Below are 23,536 nucleotides of genomic sequence, written 5' to 3'. Positions count from 1 at the left end.
TTATTTGCAAGCTGTAGGGGGCATGCGTGTACTTTTACACCGAAATCCATAGCGGGATGGCGTACGATGGGAATGTAACGCGTGTTAAATTACCAGTCAATATACATTATTAAGCTGTGAAAAGCGAACCGGGAGCAGACTTGACCAGTACATGTCGCTCGGATGAATCATTACAAGTTTCGTTTATTTTGTTGAAGCAGGTTAGAAGTCGAGAGACCAGAAGAGGAGTCTCATTTCCAAGAGCGAACAAAATAAAATACGCACGCAAATAAAATTTCCATACAAAGACAATTCGGCTCGGTCATATTACTTCGAAGACGAACAACTACCTGGTAAGCATCCGACGTTGGGCCAACGTTAGCATGGAGTTGGAACCGTTGGCCCAACGTTAGCCCAACGTCCCCTGTTTGCTGGGTAATTGGCGGCCAAGGAAAGATAACCTTCGCGAGAGAGGAGGTCTGCCCGTGAAGATGGAGTGACTAAAACGAGCTCGCGTGCAGCAGTTGCTTGGATCGTTACATCGCACCGCTGAGAGATGTGACGCCTTAGGCAGGCCTTCACTCAGCAGTGGATAGAGCACAGCTTAACACGTAGGCTTTCGCGACAAATATTATCCATAATATAGGTTTTTGGGTTAGATCGCGTTAATATAAACGTGTCGTTAAACCCGCCACAGCCAATTCGTAAGATTTGCCACGTGAACAAAACATGCCATTTCGTTATTAGTTCAGCACACAGCCAGAGTTGTGTAGAAATGCGATTGTGTACAGGTGGTGTATATATGTGGTCATTGTGTACGATGCAGTCCGCCTGTTGATGCTAGTTGTAATTACTGGCGAAAAGTCGCGCTGCAATTGTACATGCTGTGGGTTTACTCTCCAACACGCACGGTGTGCTGAACTAGTAACGAATTGGCACGTTTTGTTTACGTGACAAACCTTACTTATTGGCTGTGTCGGGTTGGTGGCGGGTTTAACGACACATTTTTAGTTACGCGATCTATCCCAAAAACCTCTATTATGGATGTACCATACTTATTGGTGATGATGAATCGCACAATACAAGCATTGAACCGTGCGTGTAACGTCAAGCTTGCTCCACTTGTATGGTTGATCATCAAAGCAAATCACGAATACAAACCGCGTGGGTTTCCTCCAGGCCCTCTGGTTTCCTCCCACATGTAAACACACATTGATTCGCTGGTAAACACCTTAGTACTACAGATAGAGGACCGCAGAGCTTGGGCAATTCTTGGCGCCGGTTCACCACGTGGCTGCCGTCTTTCCCACTTGTCCGTGATTCTCGCCGTGTCTCCGAGTCGTTTTCACTTTCTCTCGAGAGCGAGCGAATGCTGTGCGCATTTTTCATTTACTTTGGGTCTTTCGGTAAAGTCACGGAGATAGGGTCAAAGAAAATAACAAAAACTACCGTGCCCATTTACAAGTGAAAAGTATCATGCTATAGAGTACAAAAGAAAAGTGTTGCTGGCTGGCTGGCTTTCACGTCCAGAGGCAGTTACGGACGGTCACGTTTATAGGACTTGTGGGCTACTAGTTATTGTCAAAATTTAATCGTTACGCCTCTATACATGTGTATATATCGTACACACCACCTGTACACACTCGCAGGGTAAGTGGACACAACCACAATTAAGCCTACGCGTCAAACTAACGACAGTTAAGTTGGTCGGCATGTCGCGTGTGGTGGGGAAAAATGTGGGTACTCCCACGTCGCCCAAATATATCTGACCAGCGTGGAGGAGTAGGACAAATATCCCAGAGATTGGGGCGCTACAGAGGTCACTTTTATTCTGTTTTATGCACGCCGGTGTGTTATGCTGCACCAGTGTACTGCCAATGCGTCCACGTAACGGTGGGTGGGTGGGGTAGGTATTAAATAAAATTAAATCACGACGTTCCGGGCGCAACACAAGCGTCCGTCATCAGGTGGGACAACCACAGCAAGAAACAATTGCTGAAGTGAGAATTTTTTTTCCCAATTCAGCAATTGATTCTTGCCCGAAACGTCGTGATTTTATTTTATTTTATATACCTACGTGACTTTACCGAAATAACCAAAGAGTATGGATCCCTGCAGTCACGAAAACTTCAAATCTAGATTGGTGGGCGGGTGGGTAGTTAGGCTGGCTGGGTCGGATGGCGTAATTCGAAAAGTTGCTCTTGTCTCGTCTCTCTCTCTCGCCCCCCCACACACACAGTCACCACCAACCACCATTAACCACCGACCCCCCCCCTCCCTCTACGTGAGCGATCAAGGCAAATTTGTCACGTGCAGAGAAAACACACTGAGCAAACAGCTGCCGCTGCTGCTGCCGCTGGAGGAGGATGATGACGACGACGAGAGGCAGCGCGCTCCGGTGCCCTCGAGTTGCCGCAGCTTGGCCACGCTTCGCTGGGACTCAATGCCAGCCCTCGTCTGAGCACTGGAGCAAGCGAATTCAAATGCAGCCCCGTGGCTGTTTTCTCTCTTGGTCGTATCCACCCCCCCGCCGCCGCCCCCCCCCCCCCCAACTTTCTTGTTTGGCTACACCGAGTCGGACTTAACACGGATTAGACAGACAGGCGGCCAAGCCCGTACAGAAAGCAAGAAAAAAAGGGGCAAACGAGGAACAACGAACGCTTCGCCATCTGTGCCGCAGTAAATGTACTGGCAGCAAGCAGCGAGAGAATAGGTTCTCAGATGGCTGTCTGGCACAGTGGGAAATCGCTTAAGTTGTTGTTGTAAAGGCGGAAGAAAATCACATCGGGTTGCAGGTTGTGCCTTTGTAGAGATTAACGTGAGCAACTGAGACATCCGCTTAAGCTGGCAAATCCCACTTTTTCATTATCAACACATCCATCGCATGTTGTGACTGTAACATAGAGACTCTGGGTATTCTTGCTGATCTCTTCAAGGAGCGTAAACCATCATCACGCAAACTCAGGTGGTCATCCTCGTCACCGCACCGCGCGCTTTCAGATGCGATATGGCCGTCTGGAACGCTCTTGATTCCGATATGGCCGTCTGGAACGCTCTTGATTCGGATATGGCCGTCTGGAACGCTCTTGATTCCGATATGGCCGTCTGGAACGCTCTTAATTCCGATATGGCCGTCTGGAACGCTCTTAATTCCGATATGGCCGTCTGGAACGCTCTTAATTCCGATATTGCCGTCTGGAACGCTCCTAATTCCGATATGGCCGTCTGGAACGCTCTTAATTCCGATATTGCCGTCTGGAACGCTCCTAATTCCGATATGGCCGTCTGGAACGCTCTTAATTCCGATATGGCCGTCTGGAACGCTCTTAATTCCGATATGGCCGTCTGGAACGCTCTTAATTCCGATATTGCCGTCTGGAACGCTCCTAATTCCGATATGGCCGTCTGGAACGCTCTTAATTCCGATATGGCCGTCTGGAACACTCTTAATTCCGATATGAGGAAGCCACTGGGGCTGTGCACTTTTAAATCTAGATTTAAAACTCATTTCTTTAGAACTGCTTTTGTGTTTAGTTTGCTGTCCTTCCTCGGCGCCTCCAATGAGCACGGTTGGCTATGTACGGTGCGAAAGAAGTTCAATTTGTTTTTGTTTTAATGTGATATCGACATGAACTATGAACTTTAAAAACTATAAAACTATTTTTTTATTTTACCAGGTAAGGCCTACTGAGCTATGTAGCGCTTTTGCAGAAGCGACCGAGCCACAAATGATAGCTCAGCGAATTGACTTATCATGTGGATATTTATAGCAGCCAAATACTTTAAACGCGTGATGTTGATTCTAAATGTGGAGGGGAAAACCGGAGGGGGGGGGGGGCTTGGATAAAAATCCACGCCACCACGGAGAGAGACGTGGAAAACCAAGGGTGGGAAAACCCCGATTTTTTTGCCCGACAAATCGGGTTATTAGTTTTAATGGAATTAAACCCGCTTTTGCCGATTAAAACCTGGTTTTATTATCGGCGTCTCGTGCACACTTCAATCCTGCTCCTCGTCGTCGTCGTCCGCCGCCGCGTCGTCTTCGTCGTCGCCCTCGCCGCTGGACTCGGTGTTGTTGTCGCCGTTCGTCGGGTAGTCGTGGAACGCGTTGAGGTTCGACTTGACGAAGACGAGCTTCTCGACTTGTGTTTGGGCGCCAGGCTGTTTCTCAACTCGGAATGGATAAATCCCATCGTCTAGAAGTTTCGCTTAAGACGCAGCAGCGGCGGTCGACGTGGCCACGCTGAACAGTTTGATGGCTGATCTTCTGGAGCTGCGGGATAGTCGCTTCCGACGAGTGACGAACTGGCGACGAAAGTCTGGGCGAGGGCCGAACGCACCGCGTGGCTCACGCGCACGGCGGCTGAGCCCGGGCCCCGGCCCGAACGTCGCTGATGGGGTGCGTGCGACTGAAATCCCGACTTAACTTTAATAAAACCGAATAAAACCGGATTTGGGCAGGATCCAGGTGCTCCGGTTTTAGAAAAAAAAAACGATTATAACCCGAGTGAATAAAACCGGGCCGTGCCAGCCTTGTCAGGAAAACTCCAAATATACAGCAGGCGTCAGGGTCGGGATCGAACCCACGGACCTGTTGCTTACCAGGTGGGGTAGATGCCAAGAAAAGGCAACGATTTCAAGAGACTCATTGGAAATCCCTACAGCTCAAGCTCGCACAAAGTGCAGGAGAAGCGTTCGGTGGTTGGTGTCGTGCATCTCGAATCTCGCCGGGCAAGCGCAGAAAGAAAGACAGCCAAAACCGGGTACAGCGAGAGGAGCGAGCCGCAGCTAAAAACACGAAACTAAAACTAAACCCCGCGTGAAATACTTCCAAAGACAGACGCGTGTTGGAAAGAATTTGCATAGCTCCAATGCTCAGGCACAATTGGGACTTCCAAGAGAAGAAGACGAAATTAAGCACAGACTTGATTAAAACAATAAAAAAATGTAGGCATTCCGGTTCAATGGTGAAACATTATTGTTAAGTAACATTAACCCCCATCAAGACGGAATGACACGACAATTAAACAAGGCACTGCTAGGAATGCTGTTTTTTTTGTTAATCTTTATTTGGCTTCAAATGCACAAGGAAATATAAAACACACACGCGCACACGAAGGCAATATCAATAACTAGTCACTAGCTGCAAGTACAGTGGATCGTATGAGGTGAACACAGTAAAAATGCATACCAAGGCTCCTCGACTTAAACACCCAACGTTAACAAGTTCTCTGCAAGGTACGCTTTTTGTGTTTTCGTAAACATGTCCACCGATAGAAACTTGCGCAATCAACAACGCCACTCCATTCAAAACACGTGTGCCCGTGGGCACCCGTCTTGCACGTGTGTGTACCTTGTGCCGGGGATGTGTAATGTCAACATGCAATGGTTCTAATGAGCTGGTAGCGGTGGGGGGGGAACAATTCCGTGGCTTTAATGTTCACAGAAAAAGTAAAATCCTTTGAAGCAAATGTAAGTTTAAAAAAACAAATGTACATTTTTGTAACCAAAAAAAAATACAGCGCAGGAGTATAACAGTTGTTCTTTTTTGCTTCTAGCAAAATCACGTCACACGCACACACATTGGGATACATTACCTCCATGCAAACTTTCAACCAGAGCAGGACAGCAGCCAACGTACATAATGTAGGCGTTACAAGGATGGACCTGGGACTTGTACCATTCAGTGGACGAGGTGAGCAAAGGTATTTGAATGAAAGACAAAAATACACTTTCTAGGGCGTAAAACACAAGGCTCATGCACGAACACCGACAACCAAAGTTTGTTGAAATGAATGAAAACGATCTACATTTTCTCTACGTTCTCACTCAATCCACACCGCACGACTTCAAGTGTTTCCAGTGAGAGCAGCCTGATGTGTTTCGTGATTTAAACAAAAAAATCAGTCGCGTGAAAGGCCTCCCTCCACCCCCCACTCGGGAGTCGGGCAATTCTGGAACTCCAGCACAGTGGGGCATGCAATCAACTACGAGTGAGAAAACTCTTCCTTCACCTCAAATCGATCCTTCGACACGTCCTTAATTCAACTGTGACGATTACGCTTCCGTGATTTACACTTACACATACAGCCTAAGTGAGAAATGTGGAACACTATATTGAAATGAAACGCGAGTGAAAGACGAGAACTCAACAAACACATCGAGTGGACTAAAACCCCACGCGATTACGGAATAACAAAAAGTATTCGTATTTAGAGATCGCCGAATGACAAAGATTCGAAGATGGGCAAGAATGTGGAACACGTAGGCTTTCGCGACCAATATTATTCATAATAAAGGTTTTTGGGTTAGATCGCGTTATTTATAAATGTGTCGTAACCCTCCACCACCCGACACGGCCAATCAGCAAAAAAGTGTCACGTTGACAAAAGACTAAAAGAACACCAAAGAAATATTAAATTATCTCAAACACAACTGTCGGCAGTGGCAGAACATGCTTGTCAACAAGGACACTCAATTGATTTTGATAACGTTGAAGTGTTGTGTAAAACTAATTATTACTGGCAAAGACTAATTACAGAATCCATTGAAATTGAGAGAAATAGAAATCACTTTAATCGCTCTGATAGCTATAGGCTTAGTGGGGCTTGGAAGCGTATTATTAAATAATACATATTACAATTCCTTATAGGGGAAACACATACTAATTAACAGATTACTAACGTAGCATATAATCACAATAACACACATTACAACTAATTACTAATCTACAACTCATTACTAATCATAACTATTGACTGATTACCAATCGATTATATAATTACTGCACCTGAATGAGTTAAATGATGACGTCACCCTGCTGCTCTATTTAAGACCGGGAGCAAGTGAGGGCTTTACCATTCTGGCGAATTGCCCGATGATGCTGGATGTAATTACCAGCGAAACGTCGTATTCAAACTGTAAATGTTGTGGATTCACTCTTCAACACACCGGTGGGCTAAAGTAGTGAACTAAGTGTCTTTTGTCAACGTGACACTTTTTTGCTGATTGGCCGCGTCGGGTGGTGGAGGGTTACGACACATTTATAAATAACGCGATCTAACCCAAAAAGATTTATTATGAAGAATGTGGAAGCCTGACTGTACAGCAGCTCCACATTCAGCACTTGTCAAAACCCCAGCACGAGACAGATTTCCACGACTAACAGCAAGACGCTACCTGTACAAGCAATGTCAAGTTTAAAATAAAATTTGCAAAAAAATATATTTGGCACGTGATAACAAATCCATGTTTTTTTGTATATATTACTCATTAAAATTATAAAAAAAAATGTACACTTTTGCCACTCAGTAAATTTCACGCTTGGCGATGGATCCTTCCTAAGTGTTGCACACTAATCTGTTCTGCGATTTGCACCGTCAATTCTTCAGAATTGCACATTTATCATTGCCTTTCTTGGTAAACATTTACTTCGATACAACTATAAAACCGGTGATAATTGGCACTGTATCCACGTGGATAGCCTTTAAAACGTCAAGGTGAATGTTCAGCCGAGCCAGGAAATTGTCATTTCCTGTTGCAATGGAGTCAACTTCATGGCCCTGCGTTCCTTCTCGTGTCACTCATCTATATCTGTTCAGCCTTTCCCGATTACTAAAAGTATTTCCCCAATAACCCCCCTCTCACCCCCAACCATTCTAGTACATCTTGAGATGCAGTTGCATTTAGAGATTTCCTAAATCCAGAATATTCCAATGACGATGTAAAACCTGGAGTATCTCTCACATGAGCCGCTCGACGACGCTGGGAATTTAATAATCTACCAAAGACAAAGCTAACAGACTTGGGGCAAGTTCTGTTGGCGATCAGCTATGAAGGTCGGCACGGCATACGAGGGGTGAGTGGCCAGCACCACGCCCGACCGCCTTTGTCTCCCCAATGGCGATGTTTTCACAAACCGCACCAGGTATTCATTTGAGGCCGAGTCGACTAAGGGCAGGCCCAGAACTGGTTCAGATAATCGTACTGGTGTTGGCCGTGAGCAGGAATTGAACTCAGGTCATCAGGTTTGTATAGAGCAGCACGATAACCACCACTCCCCACCAATCAATCTACCACCTGCATACTGACCAGCATGTTAAACTATGGTCAAATAACACCCATGACCCACACGACATTCAGAGGCCCTCGTTCAGCTGTGGATTGACAAACGGTCGTACATTATCGTTTATTATCATTATTGTTACTGGCATGTCTTAAAAAAAGTAAACTCAACAATGTGCAATCAATAATCACCAAATGCAAAATCCTCCTGCAGGAGCCTGGATAATCAAAATGGTTTTACGACAAAACATTTTTATTTCATTGATTACATTGTCATCATCGACTGCTGGATGAAGGCCTCCCGAAGCGATCTCACATGGTCCTGCAAGACACCATTTCGCATAGTTCGCAGACCTTCACCCTGCTGAAACACCAAGGAAAGACGAAGCTGGATTTGATAAAAAAAAAATTCGAAACAACCATTATCTGCGCTTTCGTTTGTGTTAAAAAGAAATATCGCACTATTGTACCATGGCCCACACGAATGCAATTAAACACTTGTTTCCATCAACACAGACACTTTCAAATCAAGACACCAGCCAGAATGTGGGCCACATCCCATCACTTGTGCACGGCCTTACGCATTTTACAAGGCAAGCCAGAACCACACCCTGGCAACTCGTTAGCAGGCTGTGCCTTCTTCACACCAATACTATTAAACCTTTATTCGGTTCAGACATAAATCAAAAGAGCCTGTCCCAAGTTCTATGCAAATCGCTCGCATTTTTCACAACGCTGTACACACTTTGTAACGCTCTCCACTTAGCAGCAAAGTCACGCTAGCTGTTAAAGATCTAAAGCACCACATTTCTTCACATATATTGTTTAGGTTTATATTACTTTTTTATGTATTAATATTAACTGTTTTTTTTCAAATACGGATATATAAACACACCGCAGATGCTCGATATCACACTTATACAGGCTGTGTTCAATAATTAAATGTTCGTAGTACCTAGGTGTGCCGATACTTAAACGCTGCCGTGATTATGGTATCGCAGAAAGCACAGCGGCACTCTCGTTCAGGATTTATTTATTTTTTAGTGACTTGCTTAACTTGCCCATACTTTGCACTCTTACCGGTTCATCGGATTCCTCCAGTCAATTTTAAATATTCTGACATTGCGTGCAGTGGGTCGTTACTCGAGTTTGCTCTTGCGAGAACCCAGGTGTCAACCGTGGAGTCACCCACGTGTGTCCTTGCAAAGTAACACTCCGACGACTATTTCCTGACCCGGCTCCCACCTCTCGCTCTATGTGAAGCCTAACCACATCTCTCCTCCGGCCCTCCACTGTGCCCCTCAATGAGCCCAACTGTCCGGCCACCAGACCTCTGCCCCTACCAACCTTCACCTACCCTCATCCACTCCCAGCCATAGCATCCATCTTTCTCATCACTTCACGCATGTGCACCGTACCACGCTGCCTCTCATTCACGTTGCACCTATTCGTCGCCCTCATTCACCATCACACTCCACCGTAGTCCCTCCTTCACTACCCCTGCAACATCCGCTGCCGTCCCAGCCCCTGTCCCTCCATCACTTCCGTCGCCTCCCTAACTCAAAGTCCGCTCAACCACCTCGCCTGTGGCTCCCCTTTGTGTGCGGTCGTCGGTTTGCGTTGAGAAGCGCCCTGGAAAAGGGACGCCAAATGAATTCTAAACAGAATAGATATTGGTATTCCTGGCCAAAATGAAAATGTCTCGTACCACCAGGGCCCATCGTCACTTTTTGTGCACGGTAAGTGCCGGTGGGGAACTCAATTACCAACCACTTACTGTGAGATGAGGCGAGCAATTGAAACACGATTTTAATAAAAACTTAGTTCTTAACCAGGTAGTGGGGGGGGGGTGCAGTGGTTAGCGCACCGGCTCCAGTATTTTTGCACGATCACTCGGACACCGATCTTCCTCGTGATCTCCTGTCACGAGTGCCGATTCTCACACTTTCTACACCGTGGTTCTCAAACTTTTTTGGTGCTACTGTACCCCCCTCCCCCCTCGTTGAATGTTGTTTCAACCGAGACCACCCCCACACCCCCACCGTGACTCAACATGGTTTGAGCAATAAATGTATGAATAATAAGCTTCAATATTGTAACCAGTCGTCTGTTGTGAGGTATCCTAACCAGCTAGTAACTGTAAGCGAATAAAAGCAAATTCAACGGAAGCTCTGCATGCATGACGTAACTTGTTCACGTTTTCCGCTTACTCTTGGAAATCGCATTGTTTACGATCAATGAGCTTCGAAAGGTCTTTAATATCCATCAGAGGTTTTTGGGTTAGATCGCGTAAATATATAGATGTGCTGTTAAAACCCGCCACCACACGACAGCCAACTCGTAAGGGTTGTCACGTAAAACAGAACGTGCCACTTAGTGCTGTACTAGTGACGAATTGGCCACGTTCTGCTTACGTGACAAACCCTTACTAGTTGGCTGTGTAAGGTGGTGGCGGGGTTTAACGACACATTTATATATTTACGCGATCTAACCCAAAAACCTCTCTTATGGATGATATTTGGTCGCGAAAGCCTCCGACTGCGTGTTAAACTGTCTTTCACATCGTCCCAGGCTACCATCTCACATTTTACCGTAGATATTTTACATTGGCAGTCATACATGATTGCTCGCCGACGACTACTCGTGACACAATCTCACGAATTTATAAACCAACTCACGTAACCCCGCGGGACATTGCCACGTCCCCCCAGGGGTCCGCGTGCCCATCCCCTGGGTGACAACCACTGCTCAACGCGCACAACATTTGGAGCACATCACCAAATCACCCAGCATGCGCCGGATCTCGTCAGCTCTGACAAAGCCAAGCGGTTCTCGTCGAGCCTGTATACGGCGTGTTTGCAGCCGCTGCGAAGCAACGTGCTTCGCAACGTGCTTCGCAGCAGCAGCAGCGCAGAACATTTCCCATTGTTGTACTGTCCTTTATATGCTCCCACGTATAGGACCTCTGCCTTAACTAACCTGCACCGACACAGCGTTGGAAGTATGCTCGAATAACCCCCGCGGCCCACACGGCTTGCGGAGATACCCATGCAGCAGTGGATTGACAAAACGGCTGCACATGTACACACTTGTTGCGCTCACCCTTGCATGTAATTGCAACAGCCTCGTAACATTGTACCACCATCTCTGTCCAGCCGAATAACTAGGCGTTGCGCTGAACAATTCACCAATTAACAAAGCGTTCTTCAACTACCCACTGCACTACACGTGCCATCGTGCGCAAGAAAGCAGTATCTTAAATTCATGCACGCGACTTGATTGGTGGAAATCTGAAGAATTACAGAGTCTACGCGCACCACGCGGTTTTCGTTTGTAGCGCGCGCGCTGTTGTTGTTGTTGTTGGGACCGTCTTGACGTTTTTGCTCCACGTGGCTGGGAGCATCCGGGATTGCTCACCCAAGCCAGAAACAGCACGCACCGTGGTACAACGAAGTGAAAAACAAGCGGCAGGGGGATGCAAAGCACAACCGAGATACTAACAACAACAAATGTGCGTGGCAGTGAGCGAAACGAACTGTCAACCCGAACCCACGGCACTTCATCGCGTAATAGAAAAGGACGAAAGTAACGTCTCCTGGTAAAGTAGCACACCAGCGCAACAACTCCCCTGCACCACAAGTGCCAGGCTCACGCTACCACCGGCCAAACTCGTACTCGGGTGGCCAATGACATCGAGACACCTCCCAACTTGATGGGTCAGCATTTCTTTGTCAGTACTTTTATTGGTATGTAAACTTAATGCGGTAATTGTACGCTGTGTGAAACACGACAGTTTTTTTTGTTCCTGGGTAGTAAGTGTTATTTCCTAATTGCTTATGCGTCAAAAGTACAGAAAGTTGATATTATTCCCCACAAACTTTGCTTTTGTGACCAGGACAGCGATATTTTGAAATGTACCTATTTTCGATGAGAAAACGTGGTGTGCATTTGTGTCTTTCGTTCACATTAAGTCCTGGTCACAAAAGCAAAGTTTGTGGGGAATAATAGCCATTTCATATACTTTTTAGGCATAAGCAATAAAAAATAACACTGACTACCCAGGAACAAAAATTGTGTTACACCGTGTTATATGTGATGTACACTCGCAATCTAACTATATTTTATTGTTTTAGTTTTATTATTTTATTATTCCCCTTCTACGTGACTTGACCGAAAGAACCAAGAAGATGAATCCCTGCAGTCACGAAAGCTTTAAATCGAAATCTAACTATACCTGTATTGACGCGACTCAAAGCGAAATCGTCTACCAACTAATGAAATGTATTACGGTACACTATATATTTATATCCCATTATTCAAATACGGTATAAACAGTTAAACAGATTACATGACTAACTTATTTGATCGGATTATTAACTCTTTCCAAGATGGAGTTCACCATCGACCACCAAGTCCTCATTAAATACACTTCACCGGGCCCGTCATATTGCACACGTTCGTGCCACTGCTGGCGACTGTAAACAGATACTAACATTACGTACGAGATCATACACACATGGTGCACATACGGGGTAACAAGCTACGTTGCTTAAAATAGTAAAGAGGGGGAGGAGAACACTTGCTAAACGGTTACACAAAATGGCCACGCAATTTATAAAAATAACTCTGCTCATTTTCACTTTCAAGGTTAATCCATTTGTCAGTATTACAACCCATACTTAAAAAATAACAACTAACGTTTGAAACTAGTTACTTGGGTCATTCAAAAGGACGATGAGGCTATGATTTCAATGCAGTTTGACGAGACTTTTGTTTCCGTTATAAAATAACACGAGCCAATGTCATAGCCATGGACTTTTTTCGTGAATACATCTCCCTTTTTATATTACGATAGAATACATGACCGTGTTATCATTCCCATGGTGGGTGTTCTCCAAGATACTGAGTCACGCATTGGAAGTGCGGAATTTCCCGCGGGACCAAAGGACAGGATTTGAGCACCATCGTTTGTACGAGCAGGGAAACACTGGTGACAACTTTGATGACAAGATGAGCTCTATTTCATCTCGTCAAATGTAATTATTTTCTATTTATTATATTCGTCTTGCTTCAAAACGGCTGCTCTCTACTCGTTTTACTATTCTATTGGTTTGAAATAAAAGTTTCTTGCAATTGTTTGCATTTAACCCACAGTAACAATCCAATTGCAGTATTGGCAAAGGCAGAGCCAGGATTTTCAGGTGGGGGGGGGGGGGGCAACCCCTCCAGCAATGAAAAATGATAGAGGAGTTGTTAGTAAGTAAAGAGTTGTTAGTAAGGAGTTGTTAGTAAGGAGTTGTTGTGTGATCGGCATCGCGCTCGCTGAAGGTGTCGATGCCTTCAGGGAAGTCGTGGACTCTGTAGACGCAACTGCGCACAATTCTGTGAGTCACTTCTAACTGCTTTGTCGTTACTTATTGCCAATTATGGACTCAAGACTATTGTCCTATCATCTCATAGAGTCCCTGGCACGTAATAATATGCTACACAGTGGCAGAGGGGGGGCGAAAAATGCCGATTAATTACTAATAAACCCCAATGATCCGACACCCCCCCCCCCACCACTGGCTCCGCCAGTGAGTATCGGCATTGTTACGAGACAATATTTCCATGTTAAATTAATAGAATGGCCCTGAAAAATGTTAAAGAACTACTTCTTAAATTATTTGCAACGAGTGCTCATCGCATGCCAAGTAAAATGAAATGTTCAAGTCCAAGGAGAAGGAATTCATACAATTTAAATGAATGCTCAAATGTAATGTCATGGGGTTTTTTTTGCGTGCAGTCATTCGTGACCGGCTGAGATAATCAATCAGCGACACTTCGAATCATAATGGTCGGTCAGGTTTGAATGCAAAATCTCAACGGTGCACCAAAAAAATTAAACTGCAACACAAATGCTCACAATGGCTGCATATATAAATGCCTCAATATAAACCAATCAGGTGATTCCTAAACAAAACTGACTTAGCTGTGAAAATAAATTCTCAATATTATTTCGATAGTCGAAAAAAAAACCACTTCTTTTTTTAAAAACTGCATTGCATAAAAATGTTTATACTGCACATGAATGAATATACCAATGTCAAAAATGGCTATTTACACTCGTAAAACACTGCACATACATACATACATGAATCACAAAATCAATCATTTAAGCATAATTTCCTACCAAATTCAAAGTAGTTAATTATGCCATTAAGTTTCACGTATTGGCCTCACTAGGTTCAGGTGAACTAGTTATACTGCAACCTCTGCCTTACTTGACATTAGTTTACTATACCTATTGGTATATTGGGTACTTCCCAAAATTTCCAAAGGTATAATGCAATGGATTAATTTCCATTTCCTGTTCTTAGCGGAAATGTCTTTTAAAGAGCTTCAAAATTGTTAGGGAAATGCACAGCTCAGCACCATTTTCAACACTTACGAAGATAGCAACTGCATTGAATGGACACGTAAAAAAATATTGGCCCGTGTACCGCAGGCAAAAGAAATACAACCGTACTTACAGCTCACCATTAAAACATTCTCTTACGGGGAAAGTCTCCCGTTGGAAAACTAGTGAGCAATTGTACCCTGCCAACATGTGCAGTGCACAGCTCTTGTGAATGAACAGCACATGGCACACAATGCACAGCATATCGCCATTAATAGAACCCGCATGCCTATACAATGGGTTATGATCAGTGAGAGGAGTGGGGGGGGGGGAGCCCTCCTAATACAGCACATGCCAAACACTAAAGTTTTCTGGCAGGCACACAAATCAACGCGATTGTTTCGCCCCCCACCCCCATGTCAAAAAACACAACACACTCAACGTAATATAGCATCCCAGCATGCCCAGTAATCGGGGGGGGGGGGGGGACATCCTTTCTTTAAGTCCTTCAAAGTTGCTCAGTCTTGGTTCCACCTGTTCTCTTGACCAATGCCCCTCCAGTGCGGGTAGTGGTTGTTGTAGCACTGTCAACACAAATTCAAATCCAACGCGTCGTGTAAATGACGAGAAAACCCATCGCTAACAACTGGGAAAACAACAATACGGCCAAACGTTCAGCTCTGCCGAGCAAGTGGCTTGGGCAAGGCCTAGAGCATTGGACATGCAATGTGGAGGTCATGCAGGGCATAATGCGAGTCGTGCCTTCCTGCTGTTTGTGAGCAGCACACCTTTTGTGTATGTTGTTACATCTGTCAATACAAATGTGTAACAAGCAACTGAAGATCAGTTATTATTTGTGGGGAGAGAAACAGGTTATACAGATGTCAGGTCTTGCACAAAAACTATACACTTCCGTTCATGTTCGACATATGCAGCTTATATTCTCTTGACAATACACTGGGTTGGGGGGCTTTGGTATGTACAGCTACAAGGTAAGAGCCATTTGTTATTTACGTCTCCCATCGAGGGGTAGAAGAGGGCAGCACCGGCACTAGGGACGGGTGCAGACATATTGGTTGATTTATACTTCTTAAAAGTAGATTTTAAATTACAATCCTTTGAATGATTGTCTTAACAGCAAGATCAACGATCAATATTCTTTGTAACCAAATGTGGACCTATCACGGTCGATTTAAAGAGACACGTGGCCTGCCATTATGTAAGGATCTTTTTACAAAATTGGCCATTTTACACGCAATCAGTGTACTACAAAACAAGTAAAACAATGGTTTACTATTGTAGATAGAGGCACAGGCTATTTAACGTCCAATTTACAAAGTACTCTGCAACTTCCTTGCAGAAATTACTGTCATTGATTTGAATCACTACCAGACATCAGAGCCGGTCAGTGACAACCAGTTATCACGTGATACTACCCCGACAGCTGGTATATTAGAAGAACAATGCACTCGGGAGTGAGCAATACTACTCCTGTGAACACTATTTATGAAAATGCAAAACGCCTTGCCTTTTTGATTGCAGTCCAGTCTTCCAGTATATCCACCTCCTTCAGCATGTAGACAATGTACGGGCGTGCAAAGTGATTAAGGAAAACAAAAACACTTGCAGTGGTGCTGGCCTTGAGAAAATAATCTTTGCAAACGCCTCTGTGCACGGACCGACTACCATTGTAAGCCATGTATGTAATGACATGCCTTCGAATAGGATTAAAACTCAATAAAACCTAACAACCCTCACGACAAGATTCTACTTCATTGTACACGAAACGCACGCTCGTCGACAGCAGTGGCCTTACATAAGGAAAGGGTGACGTTTCAGGCAATGTACCGTCTTCATTGCACATAAACAGAGGCCAAATAGATAGAGTTAATAAGTGGCTAGAGACTGCTTTTAACTCCATGGGGCCTGATTAGTGTGACTTTTTTATTTTCTATGACCAGTTTTTTTAAATGGGCATATATTTAGACTGATTGTAGCTATTGTACGTGAAAAACAAATGATAATGAATTATTGTAATACGTGACCGCTACTTTCAGTTGCATTCAGAAACAAAGAATATATAATTGTAAAACTGGAAGCACAACAGTTCATTGCTGGATAACACTGGTCCATTGTCTTTAAATAAAATTCATGATAATGCATTTTTCACCTTGAAACTGAAAGTAGTGGAACTTTACTTTGCATTTAAATTGTTAAATCTATGAAGTAAATCTAGTCAACTATGATGGCAGTGGGTTTTTGCCACATTTTAGTCTACATATTATGCATTTTAGTTTCAGTTCTAATTCACAAACTGACTAATCTGCCTATTTGTTGATTATATTGTTTAAATTCAACTTTGGCCTTTTTTTATCGAATGGTGCCAATACCCCTTAAGTGGTCATTTGGAAAAATCTTCAACAATTTTAATTTCCCACATGCACTTTGAAAACAATGTCATGATTGCATTATGGGTTTATTTAGTAGTGTTACGTCTACCAGACAGGGCTGTCCTGTGGATCAAGTGCCCTACTTGCAACTAGAATGTTTCAAATTAAAAACCTTGTCAGGGACTGATTAAACAATCTATCATCCCTTTTAGGTGAATGGAAGTTAACAGTACTTTTTTTATGGAGATACTGGCCTCCACTAAAGTAAAGTGGAATTCTCAACATTGGCTCAAGCCTATAAAATAAATGTAGTTCCGTCCCATTATTAGTTTGACCATGGGGACATATTAGTGTTTTGAGTTTTAATAACGTGATGAAAAAGAAATATCCTGCTCCTGATTTACTTCAAACAAAAAGTACATTCATATCAGTCAACTGCTATCTATAAAGGTAGGGTAATAGCAAGGTTGCAGCCCTGCAATCTCCTGCTCACACTACTACTAGCAAAAGTTCCTACACTAGAGGTCCTCTAAGAGGATAAGTGGCCTACTCTTCCATGGTAGCACGACATCACTTCACCCCACAATAAGCGACCTGCCTTTCCACTAACCGGTGTACCCATTAATACTGTTAGGTGGAGAGAGGCAACTAAGCTTCTAATCCAAGTTGAGACAACCCTGTATAGAATATGCATATTCCTCAAACAGGGCAACGGTGAGTAGTACATGTAACAAAATACTCAACACATTCATGTATAACACTGTGGCCTTACAAGGCAAAGTATAATAGGTGACGTTTCAGAGTACATCAGAGTTGGAGCCTGTACTTTACACCATGGGGACTGACAATAAATATTTTTTAATGAACAGTTTTTTTTTATATATGGGAATATGAAGTTACATATTAGTAGCTACTGAGTAACAGGCAAACCTTTCCAAAATCGAAACGTATTACAGAATAAACAAATTTTGCATTAAAATACATTCATAAAATGTTACTGGTAAGTAGTGCATGTGATAAGCATGATGCATACGATCAACACAAAGGATATTTGCGACAGTCACGGGCTTCTTTCGTTTCGCAGCACCAAAGACATCGGACTTTCGTTTGTTCCACTTGGAGGGCGTGTCGTCACCCCATTGTTCTGCAAACAAAATTCATATGCGAGGTGATGTCGTACGCTGTATTACAAAGAATACGTAATCTTCTTGTCCAGGGCTCTTGTATATATGTATGTTGAACTTCTTTCCCACCGTACGTAGGTCGTGCTAATCCCACCCCTTGAATATGGACGTGGTAACCTCAACTTCATGTATAAATGAATCAGCTGTGATGATGGCTGTATTTTCCCATCAAACAATATTATATTACTTGATTGCATATGGTCCATGATATAATTATACATTTACGTTTAATCATCCATACGGTTGGGTCAAGGTTGCAGACATACCATCGCTTGCTCACAAGAATACTCACGAAAGTGCCTCCACTAGAGCGCTCCTCTGAGAGAGTAAGTAGAGATACATCACTTTACCACACTACACGTAGCCTGCCAATCGATTAACTGGTGTACCCATTTATACTGTTGGATGGATGGAGGCAAACAGAGGGGTCGGGGTTGATCTCATAAACTTTTATGAATGGGGCCACATCGATGTAAAGTAATGTGTGTGAATTCATGTTAATGATTTGCAAACCAGATGTGATGTCTGCATTGCATCGATCCTCCTCCAGACGGCGGATTCTTTCTTCAAGATCCCCGCGCAAAGCTTCAAACACAAGTACCTTTTCATTCTGCCAGGAGAGGTCGCCGAAAATTAAATATTCCTTTCATCTCAATGTGTTCTACAGTGAGCCAAACAACCACGTGACTAAATAAAATAACTTTTGTTTTCTAAAAACTAAAGGGTTTTGGACATTTCCGTGACAAACTAAATGGTGATGCCAAAGTAATATTTAATAATTAAATATAAAAACTCCACTTTTAATTCAGTGTATGCTATTTTGTACAGCTTCTGCTGGATGTGTTCTTTTACTTCTAAAACGAGCTCTCAATCCTTTGGTTGCCTTGACAAACAATGAGAAAGTAGACCCAAGGATCCCTCCCCCCCAGAGGCTTTAAACAAGCAGATCAGCTTAAAACACACAACACAGCACTATTACTCAGACATGCACACACCTGCAGGTTTTGCATGGCTGCCTGCTTCTCACACTCATACTTGTTTTTTACACCAATGAGGCACAGTTCTCTGTAGACGCCTGTGAAAAAACAAAGAAAAAACACTTCAGTGGGTGAAGCATCTTGTTAAATATATCTGGTTGAAAAATGTGACTGTAAGAGGTGGTTTGGCTCAGGCATTACAAGACAAATTAACCAATGAGTCCGGACAGTCCAAGCTGTAGCTGGGGCAAGTGAGTGGGAGCCTTTTCCCATAACCACACATTATAGACACGGTTATTTGTAATTTACTGCAGTACACAAGAAGAAAACATTAACTGTAATAAAACAACCAAGTTTAGCATTTAAAGTTTAAGGCGATACATTTTCCTGATAAACATTGCCTATCAGGTCTGTGGTATGTTTGTTACAACATTCAGCGATGGTAATCTAAAAATAATTGAGCATGTACGAGATTATACACGTCAGTTGTCTACACACGTGAGAAAGCAATTTCAGGGCATGGCATTTACCTTAACGCAGCATTTATGTGTATACTGCATACCGTATACACTTACGAACTACCCATTACAATCATGATCAATGGGCTACGTGTTAAATATTCTCTAAGGAAGTTCCGTTGGCTAGTCACCACGTGGTCACTCACTGCCACCTGAACCAATACGCAACCTATACAGCCTCTCACAAGCGTAATTACTATGCGTCAAGGTGTCTATTATTTTTTTCCGTAGAGGCAACAATGTATATTCAGTTAACATGGTTTGTTCATGTTACTTTTAAGTGCAAGTTAAATATCTCTCGGTAGACAATGTCTAAGATGCTGATGGTGATGAAGATGCGGACGATGATGAAGATGCTGATTGTGATGAAGATGTCGATTGTGATGAAGATGCCGATGAAGATGATTATAATGATGATGAATACCTGCCACCTCTGTGCGGATCTCCATGTTTCGTCTCAGGGCATTGAGGGGCTCCATGTACTCTGGTCCCCTCTCTGCCGTCACCTCTTCCAGTTTGCTGTCCACCTGATTGAGGCGCTCACGGTAAAGCCTACAATAAATCCAAAATACACGTTAATATTAGACAAAACCTAAATGGTGCGGCCCCCAGGTTCTAAACTTCAGTATTTTATAGCTCTCCGACATGTTAACGGGTTGAACCACAATATTATTTGCGTGTCGCTTAATGTGCTGGCAGCTTCTTCAGGACTGAATTGAGCAGCTCACTTTCTCTCCCATGATTACGTCGCTCATATCTGCTGGTGGCAAGTCATGGAAATTCTACGTTCCTGTGGCAGATGCCAGTCAATAATTGTAGCACATGACAAAATTCTCCAATGGTTATTATACTTTGTCAATCAAGATTGACCACCTCCAATAAAATTGTTCGTACAAATGTGGATAGTTTCAAATTATAACCCTCTAACAGATGGCGGCAATTTTTTTTAAAAAATATGTAATGTTGTAGAGAAAACAAATCGGCCGTGTTGCATCCCTATAAATGAAGCATTTAAAAATGTCAGTGAGCGTGACTTTAGAGTGCACACAAAAAGAAAATGAGACCTGTAGTGCACGAAATTATACGAGTCATTCATGAGTATGGGACTACACATACTGGTCTCTGATGTCCATAAATTGTTGCTCCAAATCAGACATCTCGTCCAGACACTCCATCCTTCTCCTTTCACAATCATTCTCATCAAGCTCTACACACAGGCACACACAAGCACAAACATTAATGCATGGAAACGTTAAATATTCGATTTGTTTTCAAAGCAACGTGTTTTACTTAAACAATAAACCACTAGTTTTTTTTGCCCGTCCAAGGACGGGTGTATAGTGCAGTGAATCTGAAATGGTCAATAGAAAAATTTTGACTTAAAACTTTCGTGACTGCAGGAATTCATATTCTTGGTTCTTTCGGTACCTTATGAGACCTCCTTTGCCAGTAACAAGATATTGGAATTGGTTTTACCCTTTTAACTGGCACGCCTTTTGGCGTCTTCTGGTCCAACACCAATGGAGGCTAGGCTCTAAGAAAAGCTGTCTCGGGTGTGGACCAATCAAATTCAAGGACAGTGCATATTATTATCAGAGTTGTCTTTTTTGTTTGCATTTTGACTGCTTGTGTTGTGGTTATTGCAAACATGATGCCTTGAATAGAGCTGTCAGTTTTTGTGCCAGTTAAAAGGGTAAAACCTATTCCTATATCTTTCGGTACGGTTTGCATCATGTTTAAAAATTGTTCAGCTCATGATTATTAATGAGGGGGGTTGCCATGTGGAGTGACGTCACCTGCTAATGGTTATTGGGGAGGGATGCGGCATGTGGAGTGACGTAATCCGTTCATGATTAATAATGAGGGTAGGGGTGTGGCATGTGGAGTGTGCGACCTTGTGCGTTAGTGTAAATCTCCACGCGTGCATGAATATTAATTAAGGGGGGGGAGGGCTCTTTTGCAGTGACATCACGCACGGATGTAGCAATGTGCTGCGTATATTTATTTTTTACCGTCACTTTCTGTAAAGAAACATATTTGAAGCGACTTTGCATAATAAATTATTTTATTCAGCTCGACCTTCCTGTGTTGGTGTAAAAATCCACCCACTCATGAATATTAATGAGGGGGTGGGCCTCATGTGGAGTGACGTCACGCGGGGGGGGGTGGGCCTCATGTGGAGTGACGTCACGCGGGGGGGCCTCATGTGGAGTGACGTCACGCGCAGGACGGACAGTAATTTCTGGGTGATTATAGTAGGTAATGGTCAGCATTTTGTAAAAAAAAGTCAACTGCGGACCTATTATAATATTATATACAATGGAATTTTACTCAAAAGCTAATTTGGTAGCCTGCACATATTTTGGACGTAACCGTCTGTCCATCCCTCATTTTTTTTCCAGCTAGCTAAATGCTTTTCGAACAGTCTGATAGGATTTGAAAGTATTATAGTGTTATCTAAACATTTTACGCTGTGGGATGTGGAGGCGACGTTATTACAAAAATCTGCACGGTGACATCATCACCACCGTGTAAGTACAACGTTGGGACCAACCCCCAATGAACATCTGTGAATAAGAGCTTTATAGCTCATCGGATTTCTGGAGTAAAAATAAATATTCTGATTCTGATACACACTTGGCCGTGACAGGCAATCAGGAATCCAAGCAGAAGCCCAGCCAGGAAAATATTTTTTCTCATTTCGAATAACATACGTCACTGCCTCGTGTTATCTGCATTTGGCGTTATCTGCCTGTGTGGCTGCCCTGGAATTCATTCGTGTTGCCCCGACTCGTCCGGGACTCATTGGTGAAGGTCTCTCTTCCATCCAATACCCATCCCCACTCACACTTTTTTTTGTCAGTACTCTAACGGAGGTCTCCCCCCCCCCCAACGCCGCGTCGATCATGGAAGATATTTCACCAGACTCCGCCACGCTGGTCAGTGCTGGTTAGTGAAAGAAGGGGTCATAGAAGTACAATATAACAATTATTTGGATGCACTGCCCTCTGATGCCCACCACGCTGCCCAGTGGCCTTGTGACACTTTATGCGTTTCGATTTAAAGCTTTCGTGACTGCAGGGATTCATCTTCTGGGTTCTTTCGTTAAAGTCACGTAGAATGGAGATAAAATTATTATTGTTCTTTTTTTTATTTTATCTCCATTCTACGTGACTTTACCTAAAGAACCCAGAAGATGAACCTTACGCATTGTGATAACGAATGAAAGCACCACCCTGGGTTTGACCCTGCTCAGCTTCCGAAGTCTAACGGGATCGGGCTCATTCCAGGTTGTTGTGGTCGACACGTGTAAAGTATACTGTACATTATGGCTTTACTGTAACCTCTCCCTATCGCATGTTATTACCCTGCAACACTTACACAGGGCATTGTAGTGTAATTGCGGGATGTGCATGGACCGCGTGTCCAAGAGTACCTCCACCGCGGAGATGGAGCGATGGATTCAGCTCGCTTACAGTCGGTTGATTTTTTTTATTACATCACGGAACCGCGAGGCTATGGTAAACGTGCGTGCGGAAGGACACTGGGTTATCATCATGTATGTATATAGAACTTATTTCGCACACCACGTTGCCAACAGCGATAAACGCGTACGAATTCCACCACACCCCGAGGCGAGGATAGGCCGAAGCCCCGACCTCGCCTGGCCACGTTACCCGAGGAGGCGTCATCGTCCTCGGTAGCGGAGAGGCTGCTGCCGGCGTCCGAGCTCTCGTCTCGCTCCAGCGCGAAGCGGCTCATGTATCCCACGGCGCGCTCTTCCCTCTTGCTGCCCACCGTCTTTGAGAGGCTCGGCATGGCTGTAAAATTTGAAATCTATTTAAAAATTAACAATGAACAGCGTTAAATTTTAAAGACGCCGCGTACCTTGCCTGACTCTATAACCAGCGCGAGAGGGGGGCGGGGGAAGAGGGCGGGGAGAGCTCCACCAATCACAAGCCGACCTGAGCGACCACATGATCGCGCGCAGGCTGCCAGGGTGTCATCGGGTCGTAGTCGTTGACTCACAGGGCGCGCAGTGACG

General features: G+C 44.0%; 1 protein-coding gene across 1 annotated transcript; it reads right to left on the bottom strand.

Annotated features, from left to right (window-relative positions):
- Positions 1-5,024: 5,024 nt before the first annotated feature.
- On the bottom strand, positions 5,025-23,482 carry LOC116947187 (breast cancer metastasis-suppressor 1-like protein). The gene is made up of 8 exons (XM_032962661.2): positions 23,169-23,482; positions 20,608-20,698; positions 19,916-20,043; positions 18,992-19,071; positions 18,510-18,606; positions 17,864-17,956; positions 15,951-16,015; positions 5,025-15,006 (listed from the first exon to the last, which is right to left on the bottom strand). Exons 1-8 carry the CDS (start codon positions 23,308-23,310, stop codon positions 14,941-14,943), a joined length of 762 nt encoding a protein of 253 aa, XP_032818552.1. The 5' UTR covers positions 23,311-23,482; the 3' UTR covers positions 5,025-14,940.
- Between the last annotated feature and the right edge of the window lie 54 nt (positions 23,483-23,536).

This window comes from Petromyzon marinus, chromosome 29 (assembly GCF_048934315.1).
Source record: "Petromyzon marinus isolate PM22_M1 ecotype Great Lakes invasive population chromosome 29, UKy_Petmar_22M1.pri1.0, whole genome shotgun sequence".
NCBI lineage: Eukaryota > Metazoa > Chordata > Hyperoartia > Petromyzontiformes > Petromyzontidae > Petromyzon > Petromyzon marinus.
This window is presented reverse-complemented; position numbering and strand designations above follow the sequence as displayed.